At 47.8% G+C, this 14,522-nt stretch overlaps 1 protein-coding gene across 1 annotated transcript; it reads left to right on the top strand.

Annotated features, from left to right (window-relative positions):
* The first annotated feature begins 294 nt into the window (after window positions 1-294).
* LOC139054311 (uncharacterized protein DDB_G0287625-like) lies at window positions 295-1,173 on the top strand. The gene has a single exon (XM_070531132.1). It carries the CDS (start codon window positions 295-297, stop codon window positions 1,171-1,173), a length of 879 nt encoding a protein of 292 aa, XP_070387233.1.
* The last annotated feature ends 13,349 nt before the right edge of the window (window positions 1,174-14,522 follow it).

Raw genomic sequence — 14,522 nt, 5'->3', positions numbered from 1 at the left:
GCAACGTGCGGTGAAGAAGAGGAGAAGAATGTGACGCCTGCCACGTGCAGCACATCAGGTCGGTTTCGAGAGCTTCGAAAAGCCAATTGGGGACGCAGGTACGTCGTTCCACGTCTCCAAATCTAGACCCTACTTGGAATAGTGGAAGCCCACCCATCTCGGCGCTCTGGGTGCCTGCTCCCTGAGCACCAACAAGCCCTGATCGCGAGCAGAGCGCCCAAGGCGAGCTACCGGCTGGCGGATACGGCTGGGCGATACCGTGCTGTTGAGACCTAGCTGACTTTGCTGGCAAGAATGGCGACAAGGCAGGGCTCTAAATTCGCTTCCGACTCGTCGGCGAGAAAGAAAAAAGCTCAAGCGGTTGCCGAAGCAGCACCGGAAGCTCCTTCGGACGACGGCGGCTACGCCCCACCGGGACACGTCGGGATCGAAGCTTCAGCTCGGAGCGAGACCCGGGACAAGTTGACACAGTCCCGAGGCGTCATCCAGAACCGCGCCAACAATAATTGCCAGGTGCGACATGCGCTTAGCCAGGAAGCGACCATCGAGAACAACAAAGCCTGTCACCGAGCAGAGACGGAAGGGGCAAGCATAGTACTGCAGGAAAGGTTCGACGCCGAAAAAGCGACTTGTCCGGCGCCAAAACAAAGCTGGAAAAATGGCATAGCCAGACGGATGCACGCTTCGAGAGACCGTTCTTCGGCAAGTGCCAGTGACACGAGCAGGACTGGGCGACACAGCGCTATAAGGCACCCGTCATCGAGCAGTGGCGGTGGACACAAGCGCCGGACTCAGAAGGCACGTCACTCAAGCGGAGCGAGCCGACACAGCCGCCATGCTAAGAAGGCTCAACGACTAAGGCGCCCGTCGTCGAGAAGCGGCGGCAGTCGGCTTAAGCGCAGAACGAGCCGGATCTCCGTTACAAGCAGGTCCTCGAGCACCACCAGAATTAAGCGTGGCGTTAAGAGGGACCGACGATCACGGAGCGCGTCGTCAAGCGGAATGAGTGGGCACAAACGAAAAACCAAGATGGCGCAGTATTCGGGCGCAGTATGCGTCAAGGGATCGCACAGGCAAGAGAGCAGTTGGGGCCAAAGCACAGCGCAGGCCGAGGAACATGTCGAGACAGCAGCCGCAACAAGCACGGGGCACAAGAATTGTGTTGGAGAGTAGTGCGCTTAGCGCAAGTAAATGTCATGAACGATAAGGTTGATGATTCTCCCAACTATATAGCCTAGAAATCGGCAAAATGATGCAACAATTTATATTATGTTCACCCTTATTACAAACCTATAACAGCCACAACGCAAAATTCCATAACTTTTCTTATATTTCATGTAAGTGCGTTTGTGAGGTAGGGGAAGGTGGGGGGGAGGGGTCAAAAATTTGTATGAAGACACCGTTTCAGAAGAAAGTCCCGAAAATAAAGATGCTATATCTTTTTTGTTTTCTACTGTAGCCTACTCGTAGGACAGGCTAAATTCTTTCTTGCGAAACGTGAATATACGCAAAATGAGTATTATGGAAGCTTATCTGTATTGAAGAGCAGACTAGGCGGCACCTTTTCAGAGCTTCAGAAATTGTGTTTGACAAGAAACAGTTCAAGTCGACAGCCGTGACAATTTGCGCTTTTTGGTACGGGGCCATTACTACGAGGACGTGCTCAGGTACGTATAGGGAAGAAGAAACAATAACCGAGATAAAAAGCTACAGTATTTCAACAGCGTTTTACTCTTGGAAACAGCTATTCATAGATTTCAGTGATCACACGTTACATGCAATAAATTAAAGAAATCCAACACATTATCACTCAAATGCACGGAAGGCCTGCTAACAGATTTTGACACCGGTCTCAAGATCAGCTTCAATAATATCGCATGACAGCCTGTCATGGTCCTCACAACAGATAGTGCATTAAAGAGGCAATTTAACCCAGCTTGTTGGCTTAGTGGCTACGACACTGAACTGCTACGCTCGAGGTCACGGGTTCGAGTCTCAACCGCTGCGGCCTCATTTCAATGGGGCGGAATGAAAGAACGCTCGTGTGCCACGCATTTCGTGCACGTTAAAACACTGCCGTCTAAATAACCTCATCTTATTGTCCTAAACTATTATCACGACATCACCGTCATTACGTTGTCGTCATGCGTTCGTTGTCGCCGTCGTGCCGTCGTGATCGTTTTAACCTCGTCATTCTAACTTCGTCAGTCGACTGTAATCGTGTCGTCGTCTCAAGCCATCATTGTCGTCTCACCAGTGTTGACATGTCGTCGTCCTACAGTCGTCGTCATGCCGTCGTGCTCATTACCGGCCTCGGCAAATGAGTGTCATAGTGTTACGTAAGAAGACGCAGAAGAAAAGTTACATACAAGTGTATTTACAAGTAAATACGCCGCACTTCGCCAAGAGGCAGCAGCCCGCGCAAGCCACTAATCGTCGTCGTCGTCGTCTTCACACTGCTCGCCTCTTCGTCATCGTAAATACTGTTCCGTAGCACTAAACCCGGCGGCAAAAGCGCAGTCCTGCAGCAACTAAATGCCGGACTCAAAAGCAGTGTAGTAGGCCTTGAGCCTACTGACGTGCACGACATCACTAGATGCCAGAGTAGAGGACGAGGTTGAACTCACAGGAGCAATTTCGTACGTCACAGGCGTCACCTGGCGCAGCACGCGGTAGAGCCCTGTGTATCGCGAAAGGAGCTTCTCTGAAAGTCCGACGTGACGAGAGGGCGACCACAGGAGCACAAGCGCACCAGGCGAAAACTGTACGTCACGGTGGCGGGCGTTGTACTGACGCTGCTGAGTGATTTGCGAGGCCGTCAGTCGAGTACGGGCAAGCTGGCGTGCATGGTCGGCGAGGGCGATGGCGTCGCGCGCATACTCGCTTGTTGAGATCGCAGCAGAAGGAAGTGCCGTGTCCAGGGGCAAGGTCGGTTCGCGACCGTACAGTAGATAAAATGGAGAAAATCCGGCGGTGTCATGGCGGGAAGAATTATACGCAAATGTGACGTAACGAAGGGCAATGTCCCAGTCGTGGTGATCCTTGGAAACGTACTTGGACAGCATATCGGTAAGAGTATGGTTTAACCGCTCTGTCAGGCCATTGGTTTGAGGATGGTATGAGGTAGTCAGCTTGTGTTGAATGGAGCAGGAACACACAATGTCCAAGATAACTTTCGAGAGGAAGTTACGACCACGGTCAATAAGTAGCTGTCGCGGGGCGCCATGAATCAAGATAATGTCACGCAAGAGAAAGTCCGCGACGTCAGTAGCGCAACTGGTAGGAAGATCCCGGGTGGCGTATCGGGTGGCGTAATCAGTTGCGACGGCTACGCATTTGTTCCCAGAGGATGACGTGGGAAAGGGACCTAGGAGATCTAATCCAACTCGAAAGAACGGTTCCAAAGGGACGGTGATCGGCTGGAGATGACTGGCAGGTAGCACCTGAGGTGTTTTCCGACGCTGGCAGGGATCAAAGGCAGCAACATAGCGTCGGACGGAGCGAGCGAGACCAGGCGAATCGGAGCGGCGGCGGACGCGTTCGCACGTGTGGGTTACACCAAGATGTCCTGCAGTGGGTGCGTCATGCATCTCAAAGAGCACAGCCTGTCGTAGATGTTTTGGCATGACAAGAAGAAGATCGTAGCCGTCAGGGAGGAAGTTCCTTTGGTACAGAATGCCACCCAGGAGGACATATCGGCGAGCGGATGCGTCGGTAGGTGTAGAGCGCTGACGCTCGATGAGTGCTCGCAGCGATAGGTCTCGGTACTCCTCATCGGCGATGTAAGCGAAGGCAGACACAGAGAAAATGATGTTGGCGCTACTACTGTCGGCGTCGTCAACGTCCTTGTGTAATCGGCCTGATTTGTAGATGACAGAATACGAATATCCTTGGATGAGTAAGGCCCAGCGACAAGTCTTCCGGTAGGATCTTTCAGTGAGCATAAGCAGCAAAGCGCGTGATGGTCTGGGACAACGGAAAAGGGTCGACCGCACAAGTATGGGCGGAACTTCGCAACCGCCAAAACTAGGGCCAGGCACTCACGCTCAGTGATGGAATAGTTGCGCTCGGCGGGTGAGCGGAGCCTGCTGGCGTAAGCGATAACACGATTGTGGCCACGCTGGCGTTGTGCCAGTACTGCGCCAATTCCGTGACCGCTGGCATCAGTATCAGCTTCGGTAGACGCAGAAGGATCGAAATGGGCCAGAGCGGGAGACGTTGTGAGAAGGTTGATTAGATGCGAGAATGCAGAGGCCTCGTTATCGCCCCACTGGAAAAGGGAGTCTTTTTTCAAAAGCTCGGTTAGTGGTCGTGCTATGGCGACGAAATTTTTCACGAAACGGCGGAAGTACGAACAAAGGCCGATGAAGCTGCGCACATCCTTGACACACTTCGGCACAGGGAAGTGCGTAATATCATGGATCTTGCCTGGGTCCGGTTGCACTCAATTCGCGTCAATGAGATGTCCAAGGACGGTAATCTGGCGACGGCCGAATTGGCACTTCGATGCGTTGAGTCGCAGACCGGCTCGACGAAAAAACGTCCAAGACTGCTGAGAGGCGCTCGAGGTGCGTAGCGAACGTTGGGGAGAATACTATAACGTCGTCCAAGTAGCACAGGCACGTGGATCATTTGAAACCGTGAAGAAGGGAGCCCATCATGCGTTGAAAAGTGGCAGGAGCGTTACATAGACCGAACGGCATCACTTTGAATTGATAAAGACCGTCGGGTGTTACAATAGCAGTCTTCTCGCGGCCGAGATTGTCCACGGCAATCTGCCAGTTACCAGAGCGAAGGTCAATAGAGGAGTAATAGCGAGCACCATGGAGGCAGTCAAGGGCGTCATCAATCCGATTTAGGGGATACACATCCTTTTTGGTAAGCCTGTTAAGGTGCCGATAATCTGCGCGAAAGCGCCATGAGCCATCGTTCTTTTTACCATTACAACAGGTGACGGCCATGGACTACATGACGGTTCAATAATGTTCTTGGCAAGCATTTTGCGAACTTCTGGAATAACTTGACGCTCAGCCGGTGACACTCGATAAGGGCGGCGATGAATAGGAGGGGCACCGCCGGTATTAATGCGATGTTTAACAGCTGTAGTTTGGGCCAAAGGACGATCGTTAAAGTCAAAATATCGTGGTAGCAAAAGAGAACGCGGTAGAGCTCACGAGCGTGCTCGGACGGCATGTAAGCCGCAATCATTTTCTGTAAGTCGGCGATGGTACAAGTCGCCGACTACGATGGTAGAGGAGGATCGGCTGAATTTTTGTCTACTGCAACAGATGCTACTGAGTGGTCATCCAATGGGCAAAGCTGGGCCAGACACATCCCGCGTGGCAGCACTTGTGTCGTCAAGCCAAAACTGACCACTGGCAGGCAGACGCAATTCGCCGTAATAGATAAAACTGTATGAGGTACCGTGATCCCGTGTGTAAGGAGGACGTCCTGTATAGGAGCCGCAATGTTGTGACCATCGCGGCCTGGTGAGGATGACACTAAGTCAACGTAAGTCAGTGCTGAAGGCGGCAAGCGAACGAAGTCGACGGAACTGAGGCGACTGGGGTGTGGTTCAGCGGGATCCAGAAAAGGCAGGTCAAGGCGGAAAGTACTGGCGGAACAATCGATGAGAGCAGAATGAGCGGTGAGGAAGTCTAAGCCGAGGATAATGCCGTGGGGACAGTGGGCCATGACTGTGAATAGCACGATAGGGGTGCGATCGGCGAAGGTGACGCGGGCGGCACACATGCGGGGGCTGTTCCTCCATCGGCGACACCAACTGGCGACGTGGTGGGCGTGATTATTTTCTTCAGCCGGTCATTAAGGTCCGCGCTCATTACCGACAAATGCGCTCCAGTGTCTATAAGAGCAGACACAGAAACACCGTCGACTTGCACGGCAAGAAGATTCAGATGAGTGGGCAACGTCAGTAGAGGATTTGGCGGCGTAGGGAGCAATGCAGCGTCACCTCGAGGCGCAGCATCGTCTAGGGTGACACTTGTAATACGTAGATACTTAAGTTCCGAATGCCTACACGCGCCTTATACAGTCCGTGTATTGTTCGCGTGCGGACCTTCCTTGCAAGTAAACTCATCGAAGGGACTGTACACTTCAAAGTTGGACAGTGCATTATTCCTTGCATTACATCGACCTCTTCTCATCCTCCTCTCCTACCGCTTAGACCTTCCCCAGTCTACGCTGTTTAGAGAGTTGTAGGCCAAAAATATAAAGGCTCTTCGGTCAGTAGTTTCGCTAAACTATCTGCTTTTCTTATTATTCTATTTCATTTTGCCAGTTGTTCTTTGGGCCTGTTATGCTAACCGTTTGCTGAAACTCTCTCCCGTCGTGTAAAAAAATGTAAAACAAGACAAATTTACTGAACTGTTGCTAGTAATTTGTTCTTCGGAATAAATAAGCATGAGAAGTAACCCACCGAAATACGTGTCAGCGCGATCTGCCGCGAAAACAACGTGTTCGGGCCCTCGCGCAGGGAAACACCAGCGAGACCGAACGACTCGAGGCCAGGCAACAACAAGACCGAGTGCCAAGATGTTAACGCTCACGCTAGTTCCACTAGTGGCAATAGCTGAAGCACAAGATCTGTTGGTAATCACGCGATATATAAACAACGATACATAAACAATGTTTTTGCAGCGTCAAGTTCAGGCACATACGCATGTACAGTCGCGGACAGAATATTATGGACCATGAAATCTAAGAAAAAGCTGAATATCTCCGCAACATCACAACGCAATCTGGTTTTTGCATTTTCGACCTCGACTAGAATGTGCTAACAACGTTGTCGTGGGCAGTTTTACTGGTTACTGCTACAGGCTGCTCGGGAATTGAACGTTTTCGGAGATCCAGTGGTCCATTTTATTCTGTCCGTGACTGTACATGGCAGAGCGTCGCAACGTCACTGACGCAACGCCGCGCCGTCCCCATGAACATCATCATCTACACAAAAACGATAGCCCTAGTTCACAAAGACGGCGATGCCGGAAAGGTGGCACCCGTCCACAAGCTGGCAGTCCTTGCCAGGCCAACTTGATCGCGGGGCGCCCGTCCTACGTTCACCCACGCAGTCCTCTCGACCGGCTTCTTCGCCAGCTCGGGGGCCATAGAGCGTGGCCAAGCCGGGGCCTCGCTGAAATCCGAGACTCTCTCCAGCGTCGTCGCCCACTAATAGCGGCTGAGCATGTGTTGGTGGGCTAGTTGGTTAAGCATAATTACAAAGACGGCGCCGAATAAAACAACACACGAAGGGAAACACGAGACAGCACGTAGGCGCACGAACAACTGAGTTGTTCGTGCGCCTACGTGCTGTCTCGTGTTTCCCTTCTTCGTGTGTTGTTTTATTCGGCGCCGTCTTTGTAATCACTAATAGCGGCTGTCGGCGTCGCTTGCGCCGACAGCTTCCGATCTGCGGTGGTCAGTGGCTTCAGGCCGGCGACGTCTGCCTGCGCGTAATGTCCGTATATTCTGTCAGTTCACTTTCCCTGGGAAAGTGAACACATGAAACGCGTCTTTTTTGTTTAGTATTCTCATCATTTCAGTCACTCAAAGTGGAGACAAAAAATTACATTAGTATTCTGTGGTCTTACCACGATATGATCATCAGGCACAACGACGGAAAATAAGCGCGCAGGAAGATACACACGAACAGCCGAGAAAAACAGGATAGGGGATGGCGCTTGTCCTGTATCTTTCTCGGCTGTTCCTGCGTGTCTTCCTGTGCGCTTATTTTCCGTCGATTGCAGTGCACCAACTATGGGCCGTCTGCAGGTGTTGTTAAATTATCAGGCACGCTGTAGTGGGGGACTCCGAATGAAGTTTGACCACCTGGGGATCTTTAACGTGCAGGCAACGCACAGCACACTGATGTTCACCCATTTCGCCGCTATTGAAATGCTGCCACCGCAGCTGCGATTTGATCCTGCGTCCTCGGGCTTAGTAGCGTAACACTGTAGCCACTACGCCACCACGGCAGGAATACTGTATATTGCAGACACTTTAACGTTTCTTCAAACTTGTAAATTGCTTGTTTTAACTGTGCGGAATATTACCTGTAAGATATACCACTTTTATACAACCGGCGCTTATAAAATCACCACATAGCAATCTCCAAAGATGCTGCACTGATGCATAATGACGATGAAAACACGACGAAGAAAGAAATATTATGCGAAGCATATTACGAGAGCTCAACCCAGCTCCTCAGGCGCGGCGGTATCGCCTTCAATACCACGTGACACAGTGACGTCACGACATAGGATAAACGGGGCTCCAACTCGCGCCGTCGCTCGCGGCGTCGCGGCGGTATATAAGCAGCTGCGCTTGCCTCTGCTAGACACTCACGAAGTGAGATGCCTCCTGGAGACAGAGCTGCTCGTTGGAATGAGAAGCGAAGGTTGCGGCGTGCTACAGAGACTGATTTTCTAGGTCGCTTTGGCTCAACTCTTGCAAGATGGGCTGGGTGGGAATCGAACCAGGGTCTCCGGAGTGTTGAGACGGAGACGCTACCACTGAGCCACGAGTACGATGCTTCAAAGCGGTACAAAAGCGCCTCTAGTGAATGCGGTGTTGCCTGAGAAACGAGCTGTTCTCGTGCGTCGCTTGCTCAGGCGCACATTTCGTTGCCGCGCCGAACGCTGCGTTGCTCGACGCTCACCGCGTCCAATGCGGGGCGCTTAGTCGCTGCGCCGTAGCCCATTGTCGTACACCCATCGGCGGGTCGACGGGAACGCTATCGCGTTCCACTCTTGAAGGCGAAGCAGGGTAACGCATGAGTTGTTTATTCGTCTAGCCGAACCAAATATAGCCAAGCAAAAGCAGTTGACCAGGCTAAACAGCGGTTCAACAACTAAAATAAAGGCTAGTATGCTTCGCATCCTGGGCTTAACCTTAGCTAAGCCACAGCCATTTTTTACTCCAGCCTAGTGTTATAGAATGTTTATTTATTTATTTATTTATTTATTTATTTATTTATTTATTTATTCATTCATTTATTTATTTATTTCAAAGTACCTTACAGGCCCCAAGAGGAGCTTTGAGTAAGGGGGGCGTCATTGAACAAATGACAAGAGAAAACATACATATGGGCGCTAAAAAATGTGAGAGCTAAAAATGTTTGTAATGATCACATGCTTGCAGAACAGTGTAAAAAATAAAAAACGCTAAACCAATACAAAGAGTTATCGGGAAAGGAATGAAAAGTACAATTCACGGTAACATAAAAAGCGATGTAACACTCCCGCAAAATAACGTACACAGCGCGAGCACATAAAGCAAACAAAATTGAAACAACAATAACAAGAAAAATAAAGTCATGACCCGTATGTGACACGTATTATATGACATGACATATGTACAGATGAATATATTTGTTATGATGAAGACTGTAGGCTCAGTAGTTGCCTGAATTTATCATTGCTCATCTGAGCGGCAGTGCTATTAGGAAGCGAATTCCATAACCGAATCGCTCGGGGTAAAGCCGGGAAGTTAAATGCGTTAGTGTTGCCATAAATGCGAGTGAGGCTTAAATCATTATAAAGTCGTCGTGATGTGCAAGACGCGCGTTCCAGTGGCAAGTTTGATGGCTTGATTTGGTCAACATATCTATGGAGCAAGGACAGGAGTGCTATGTCATGTCGGCTACTCAGTGATTGAAGGGAAAGGTCGAGTTTTATTTGAGTAATGCTTGACTGGTAGCTGTAATTTCGACAAATAAATCGTCTAGCTCGGTTTTGGATGGCTTCTAACATGCGGATTAAGTATTCATGGTAAGGAGACCATATAGAGGACGCGAACTCAAGCTGAGGGCATACAAATGATACGAATGCTAATTTACGGATGTTAGACGGGCAATTACGCAAGTTGCGACGAATATACCCAAGAGATTTGCAAGCGTTTGCGCATATGGTTGCAACGTGAAAGGCCAGGAAAGGCTCGGTGTAAGATTTACGCCTAGATATTTATATGCTGATGCCTGAGATACTATATTTGAGTTTATATAATAGGAAAACCTATGATTCGATGTTTTTCGCGTGAATGTCATTAGTTGGCATTTATATGAGTTAAATTAAGTTTCATTAGCCAGTCTTCACACCATTTGGTAACGAGATGAAGGTCCTCTTGAAGAATGCGATGGTCATCAAGGCTGCGAATTGGTCCATATAATATACAATCACCGGCGAAAACACGCATGCAGGATGAGATGTTATTGGGCAGATCATTGATGTAAATAAAAAAAAGCAAGGGTCCTAGTACGCTACCCTGCGGTACACCGGAACTGACATATGCAAGGGGTGACGTAAAATTATTAACGACTGTAAATTGCCGACGATTTGTTAGGAAGTTACGAATCCAGGATAGCGTTAAGCAGTCTAATTTGAGAACAGATAAGTTGGAAATTAAACGGCAGTGAGCCACACGGTCGAAGGCTTTGGAGAAGTCGAGAAAAAAGCAATCTGTTTGAAGATTATGGTCCATGTTAAAATGCAAGTCTGTAGTGAATTCTAGTAACTGCGTCTCACATGACAAACCTTTCCTAAACCAACGTTGGTTAATAAAGAAAAAATTATTTGATTCCATATGATGATATATGTGAGATGCAACGATATGTTCAAGCATTTTGCCGCAAATACTTGTCCATGATATTGGACGATAGTTTACTGGGGAATTCTCGCTACCACTTTTGTGGACTGGTATTACTTTTGCAATTTTCCAGTCTAAGGGAAGCTGGCCTCATGATAACGACTGGCAGAAAATGTTGCATAAAAATTTGCTCGATAGCGTGACTGTATTCTTTAAAATTTTTGAGTTAATGTTATCGACACCCGAAGAAGTAGTCAACTTAAGGTTATTTATGAGACCTGTGATACCATCCTCTGTTACATCGATGGATTGCGTGTTCTGGTAATCTAGATCAGTGACTTCCGGCAGATTAGAATGGTCTTCTATTGTGAATATGGATGAAAAAGAATGCATTAAAGACGACTGGGCATTCCTTGTCACTGATTGGAGCTTGATTACCATCACTTAGTGAAATGTGATGCGAGCCACTATTGGGTGAAATCACCTGCCAAAGTTTCGGGGGGTAGTTTTTAAGTAGTAAAGGCAGATCTTGAGAGTAGTATTTTTCTTTAGCCTCTCTTAAAGATGAGCAGTAAACTTTCAAAAATGAGCTATATTTATCCCATACCACGGGTGAGCTTGTACGCTTTGCAGTTGCGTATAGCCTTTTCTTCTTGTTTCTTAGCCGTCGAAGGTACTTGGTGAACCAAGGGTTCTGTCTATCGCCTGTTATTCTGATTTGGGGAATGCACGTTTCCACTAAAGCACACAGCTTTTCTTTAAACAGAAGCCAGTTTTCGTTGACTGGCCGAGCAGAAAACGAAGCTAAAAAGGTGCCAGAAAGAAATGTCTCAAGTTCTTTGTTAATATTGCCATAGTCTCCCATGTTGTTGAGAGCATCATCCGGATCCGTAGTCTCTGTGGTTAGTTTTGCTACCATGCCATAAAAGCCTGCATAAATTGAAATCCAAAGCTAAAAGCAAAAATGGGTAATCTAATATATATGACTTCAAGTGACGTTTTATTGAAGGAACACCATCACTTTTTTAACGAAGCTGCGTATTTCATTCCAGATTTTTGCACTGACAAATGATAGCGAAAACTAGGCCAGATACGTTCAGAGTTTTCGGCAAAGTTGAATTTGTTATGCTCAGCCTGTCTAGTATCTCTTGACGACGTGAGAAATATTGATGGCTTGTTCGTGGATAAGTGGCATCATATTTAGAGGTGCAAAAAGTTGTGCAGAGGGCGCTTCCTTCGTGGCCGATGTAATTATTCTCACCGTCATCTCCATAATTCCACCGTCCATAATCTAAAGCGTGAATATTTCAACATTTATCTGTTACTGCAAGTAAACGGGCATTACGTAGAGTATGGGCCACTCTATACTGGCGTGCGTGCGTGCATACGTGCGTGTGCGTGTCTGTGCGTGTGTTCAGTATCTGCATTGGAGACAGCATTCTGGTTTTTCAAAGTTCTATATTTGCAGTCTTATCTGTGGCATATACTTACTGTAAATAACGGTTGCTCTATTTATGTGCAGCCATCGCTTATAACACGCATCGGGCAGAAGGCCTAATTGATGCGGGAGGCATGATCTTAAGCGTATCATTTCTGAAATTTTACTATTTTTTCGCTTTTCTTTGAAGGCAACAAGCACGCCTATTGCGTAGGGTCTTTAGCACATTTTCTCTAGCGATATGTTCTGTCATTTGCTTCTTATTTGTTCCCATGTCCAATCTTCATTTAAGGCATTATGAGCCCTATATAGATAATCGAATCAACAATGATGAGTGGTTTGCTGTTTATCAGAAAGAGCTGTGTGCCTTTTGGCCAGCTACCTTCGCTAATGATGCGTGAAACATCACAATTAGCTGAGACGTGCTCTTATGAACAACTAGCTCTTGCATCAAGACTTTTGCGAAAAAAGACCAAACGCACAAACTCATCTGTATGTGCGCTAGTTCTTATTCACCCTTGTTTTCTTCTTCTTTTGTTTTTGCACCATTCATAGCTACGCAAAGAAATTTAGCTTGAAAAATGTTGGAGCACAAATAATATTTGAAAGATGTTGAAGTACAAAGCACAACAACGTAGTTCATGACAGAAAATCCTTAACGTTAACAAATGTACGAAAACTTGTTTCGACGTGCAACGCAGACGCGCTCCAGCTAAGTTTTAACGAACTGCGTATAACTAGCGCCTGTATTAGGCAAGCCCACCTTTATATTAACATCATCACACAGTAAGTCTAACAACTGAGCGAAATACAGCGTGCTGGTTCTCGGCAGGAATAATGCGCCACATTCAATGTCACACTCACGAACGTCGTGGGCTCGCCCCTATATTTTCGACGCATGCATTTAAATTGCAGCCTGTTCATCGTCCCCCAGTTTTGGCCGTCCTACAATATTCGGTAAAATGTTCGGACTCACGAGAGTACGCCTCCGTTCCGCCGCCATGGAAGCTTCCGACTTATATTGGTCACATGATGTGACCAACATAATATTGGTCACATGTGTCACATATTGGTCACATAATATAATATTGGTCACATGATGTGACCCTAAATTGGTCACATCATGTCATTAACTTAGCCAATGCCGCGAATCGAACCCTCGGTTTTCTCCGCCGGAATCTAAGACTTGCTCCCCCAGGAGTAAAATTGTTAGCTTATGTTACATATGTCCGCCCTAAGTTAGAATATGCATGCTCTGTCTGGGATCCTCATAAACATAACCTGTCTAATACACTGGAATCAATTCAAAACCGTGCAGCCCGGTTTGTCTACTCTGAATATTCTTATCATGCAAGCGTGTCTGAACTAAAATCCCGTGCCGGTCTTACTAATCTAGAATCGCGACGCCTTATTTCTAGACTGTGTCTTTTTCACAAATTCTATCATTCACCACTCCACATTTCAGCTATATTACCAGCTCATCGTCAGTCCAGCCGCATTAACCACAGCAAAGCCGTGTATCCTCCCCCGGCGCAGACTACCTCTCATCTACGATCATTTTTTGTGAAAACCGCCAGGGACTGGAACGATCTGTCTGCCGACATCACGCACCACTCCGACACTCATCACTTCAAGGCTGCTCTCGAATCACTGTTTTGTTAAAGCCCATCCCTCATGTAATACCCAATCTCTGGGGCCTTTGCGGTATAATAAATAAATAAATAAATAAATATAGAAGCACAACTTTAAAGTAAGCCGATGGTTTGGCATAAGCTCTGTTTGGGCCATGCAAATTACTCAGCTGCCATAAATCGACCGAAATCGGTCGATGATTTTATCTATCAAAAAGTCTAGAGATGAGGAACAAAAATGTGGTGGTGGTGGTGGTGGTGGTGGTGGTGGTGGTGGTGGTGGTGGTGGTGGTGGTGGTGGTGGTGGTGGTGGTGGTGGTGGTGGTGGTGGTGGCGGCGGTGGTGGTGGTGATGATGATCTTGAAACAAGACTATCTCACCATAGAGTTTCTCACTATAACACCTAGAGGGTAATCTGGCGCCACCGTCTATGGGAGTTTCTTAAGGGGGCACCGTGCCGTCATGGGAATGACGGTATATGTGTCTGCGAGGCTCGCGTTGGCTGGTGTTGTAAGAGGCTTCGTCTAAAACGTGGATATGGCTACGCAAATAACGCGTTCTCAAAGTAAAATCTTCATAAAATGTTTCCATTCACGCATATTACATGTTTACTCACCCACGATGCATGACCAAGCGAAGAAAAGCAAGAACAGACGACCAACTGTTTCAAAGCGAGCGCGAACCTTGCCGTCTGTCCTCCAACTTTAGCGGCCCGCTGATACTTTTTACGTAACATGTAGTCCTACACACAATAACAAGTTCTCATAGTTAAACAAAACATGTTTTCGCGTAATAATAAAGCTAAAACAGCTTTTCACGTGCAGTTCTAGTAGAAAATGAATCATTGTGACAGA

This window comes from Dermacentor albipictus, chromosome 1 (assembly GCF_038994185.2).
Source record: "Dermacentor albipictus isolate Rhodes 1998 colony chromosome 1, USDA_Dalb.pri_finalv2, whole genome shotgun sequence".
NCBI classification, from domain to species: Eukaryota; Metazoa; Arthropoda; class Arachnida; order Ixodida; family Ixodidae; genus Dermacentor; species Dermacentor albipictus.
The sequence above is the reverse complement of the archived record's forward strand: the minus strand, read 5'-3'. Positions and strand labels throughout refer to the sequence as shown.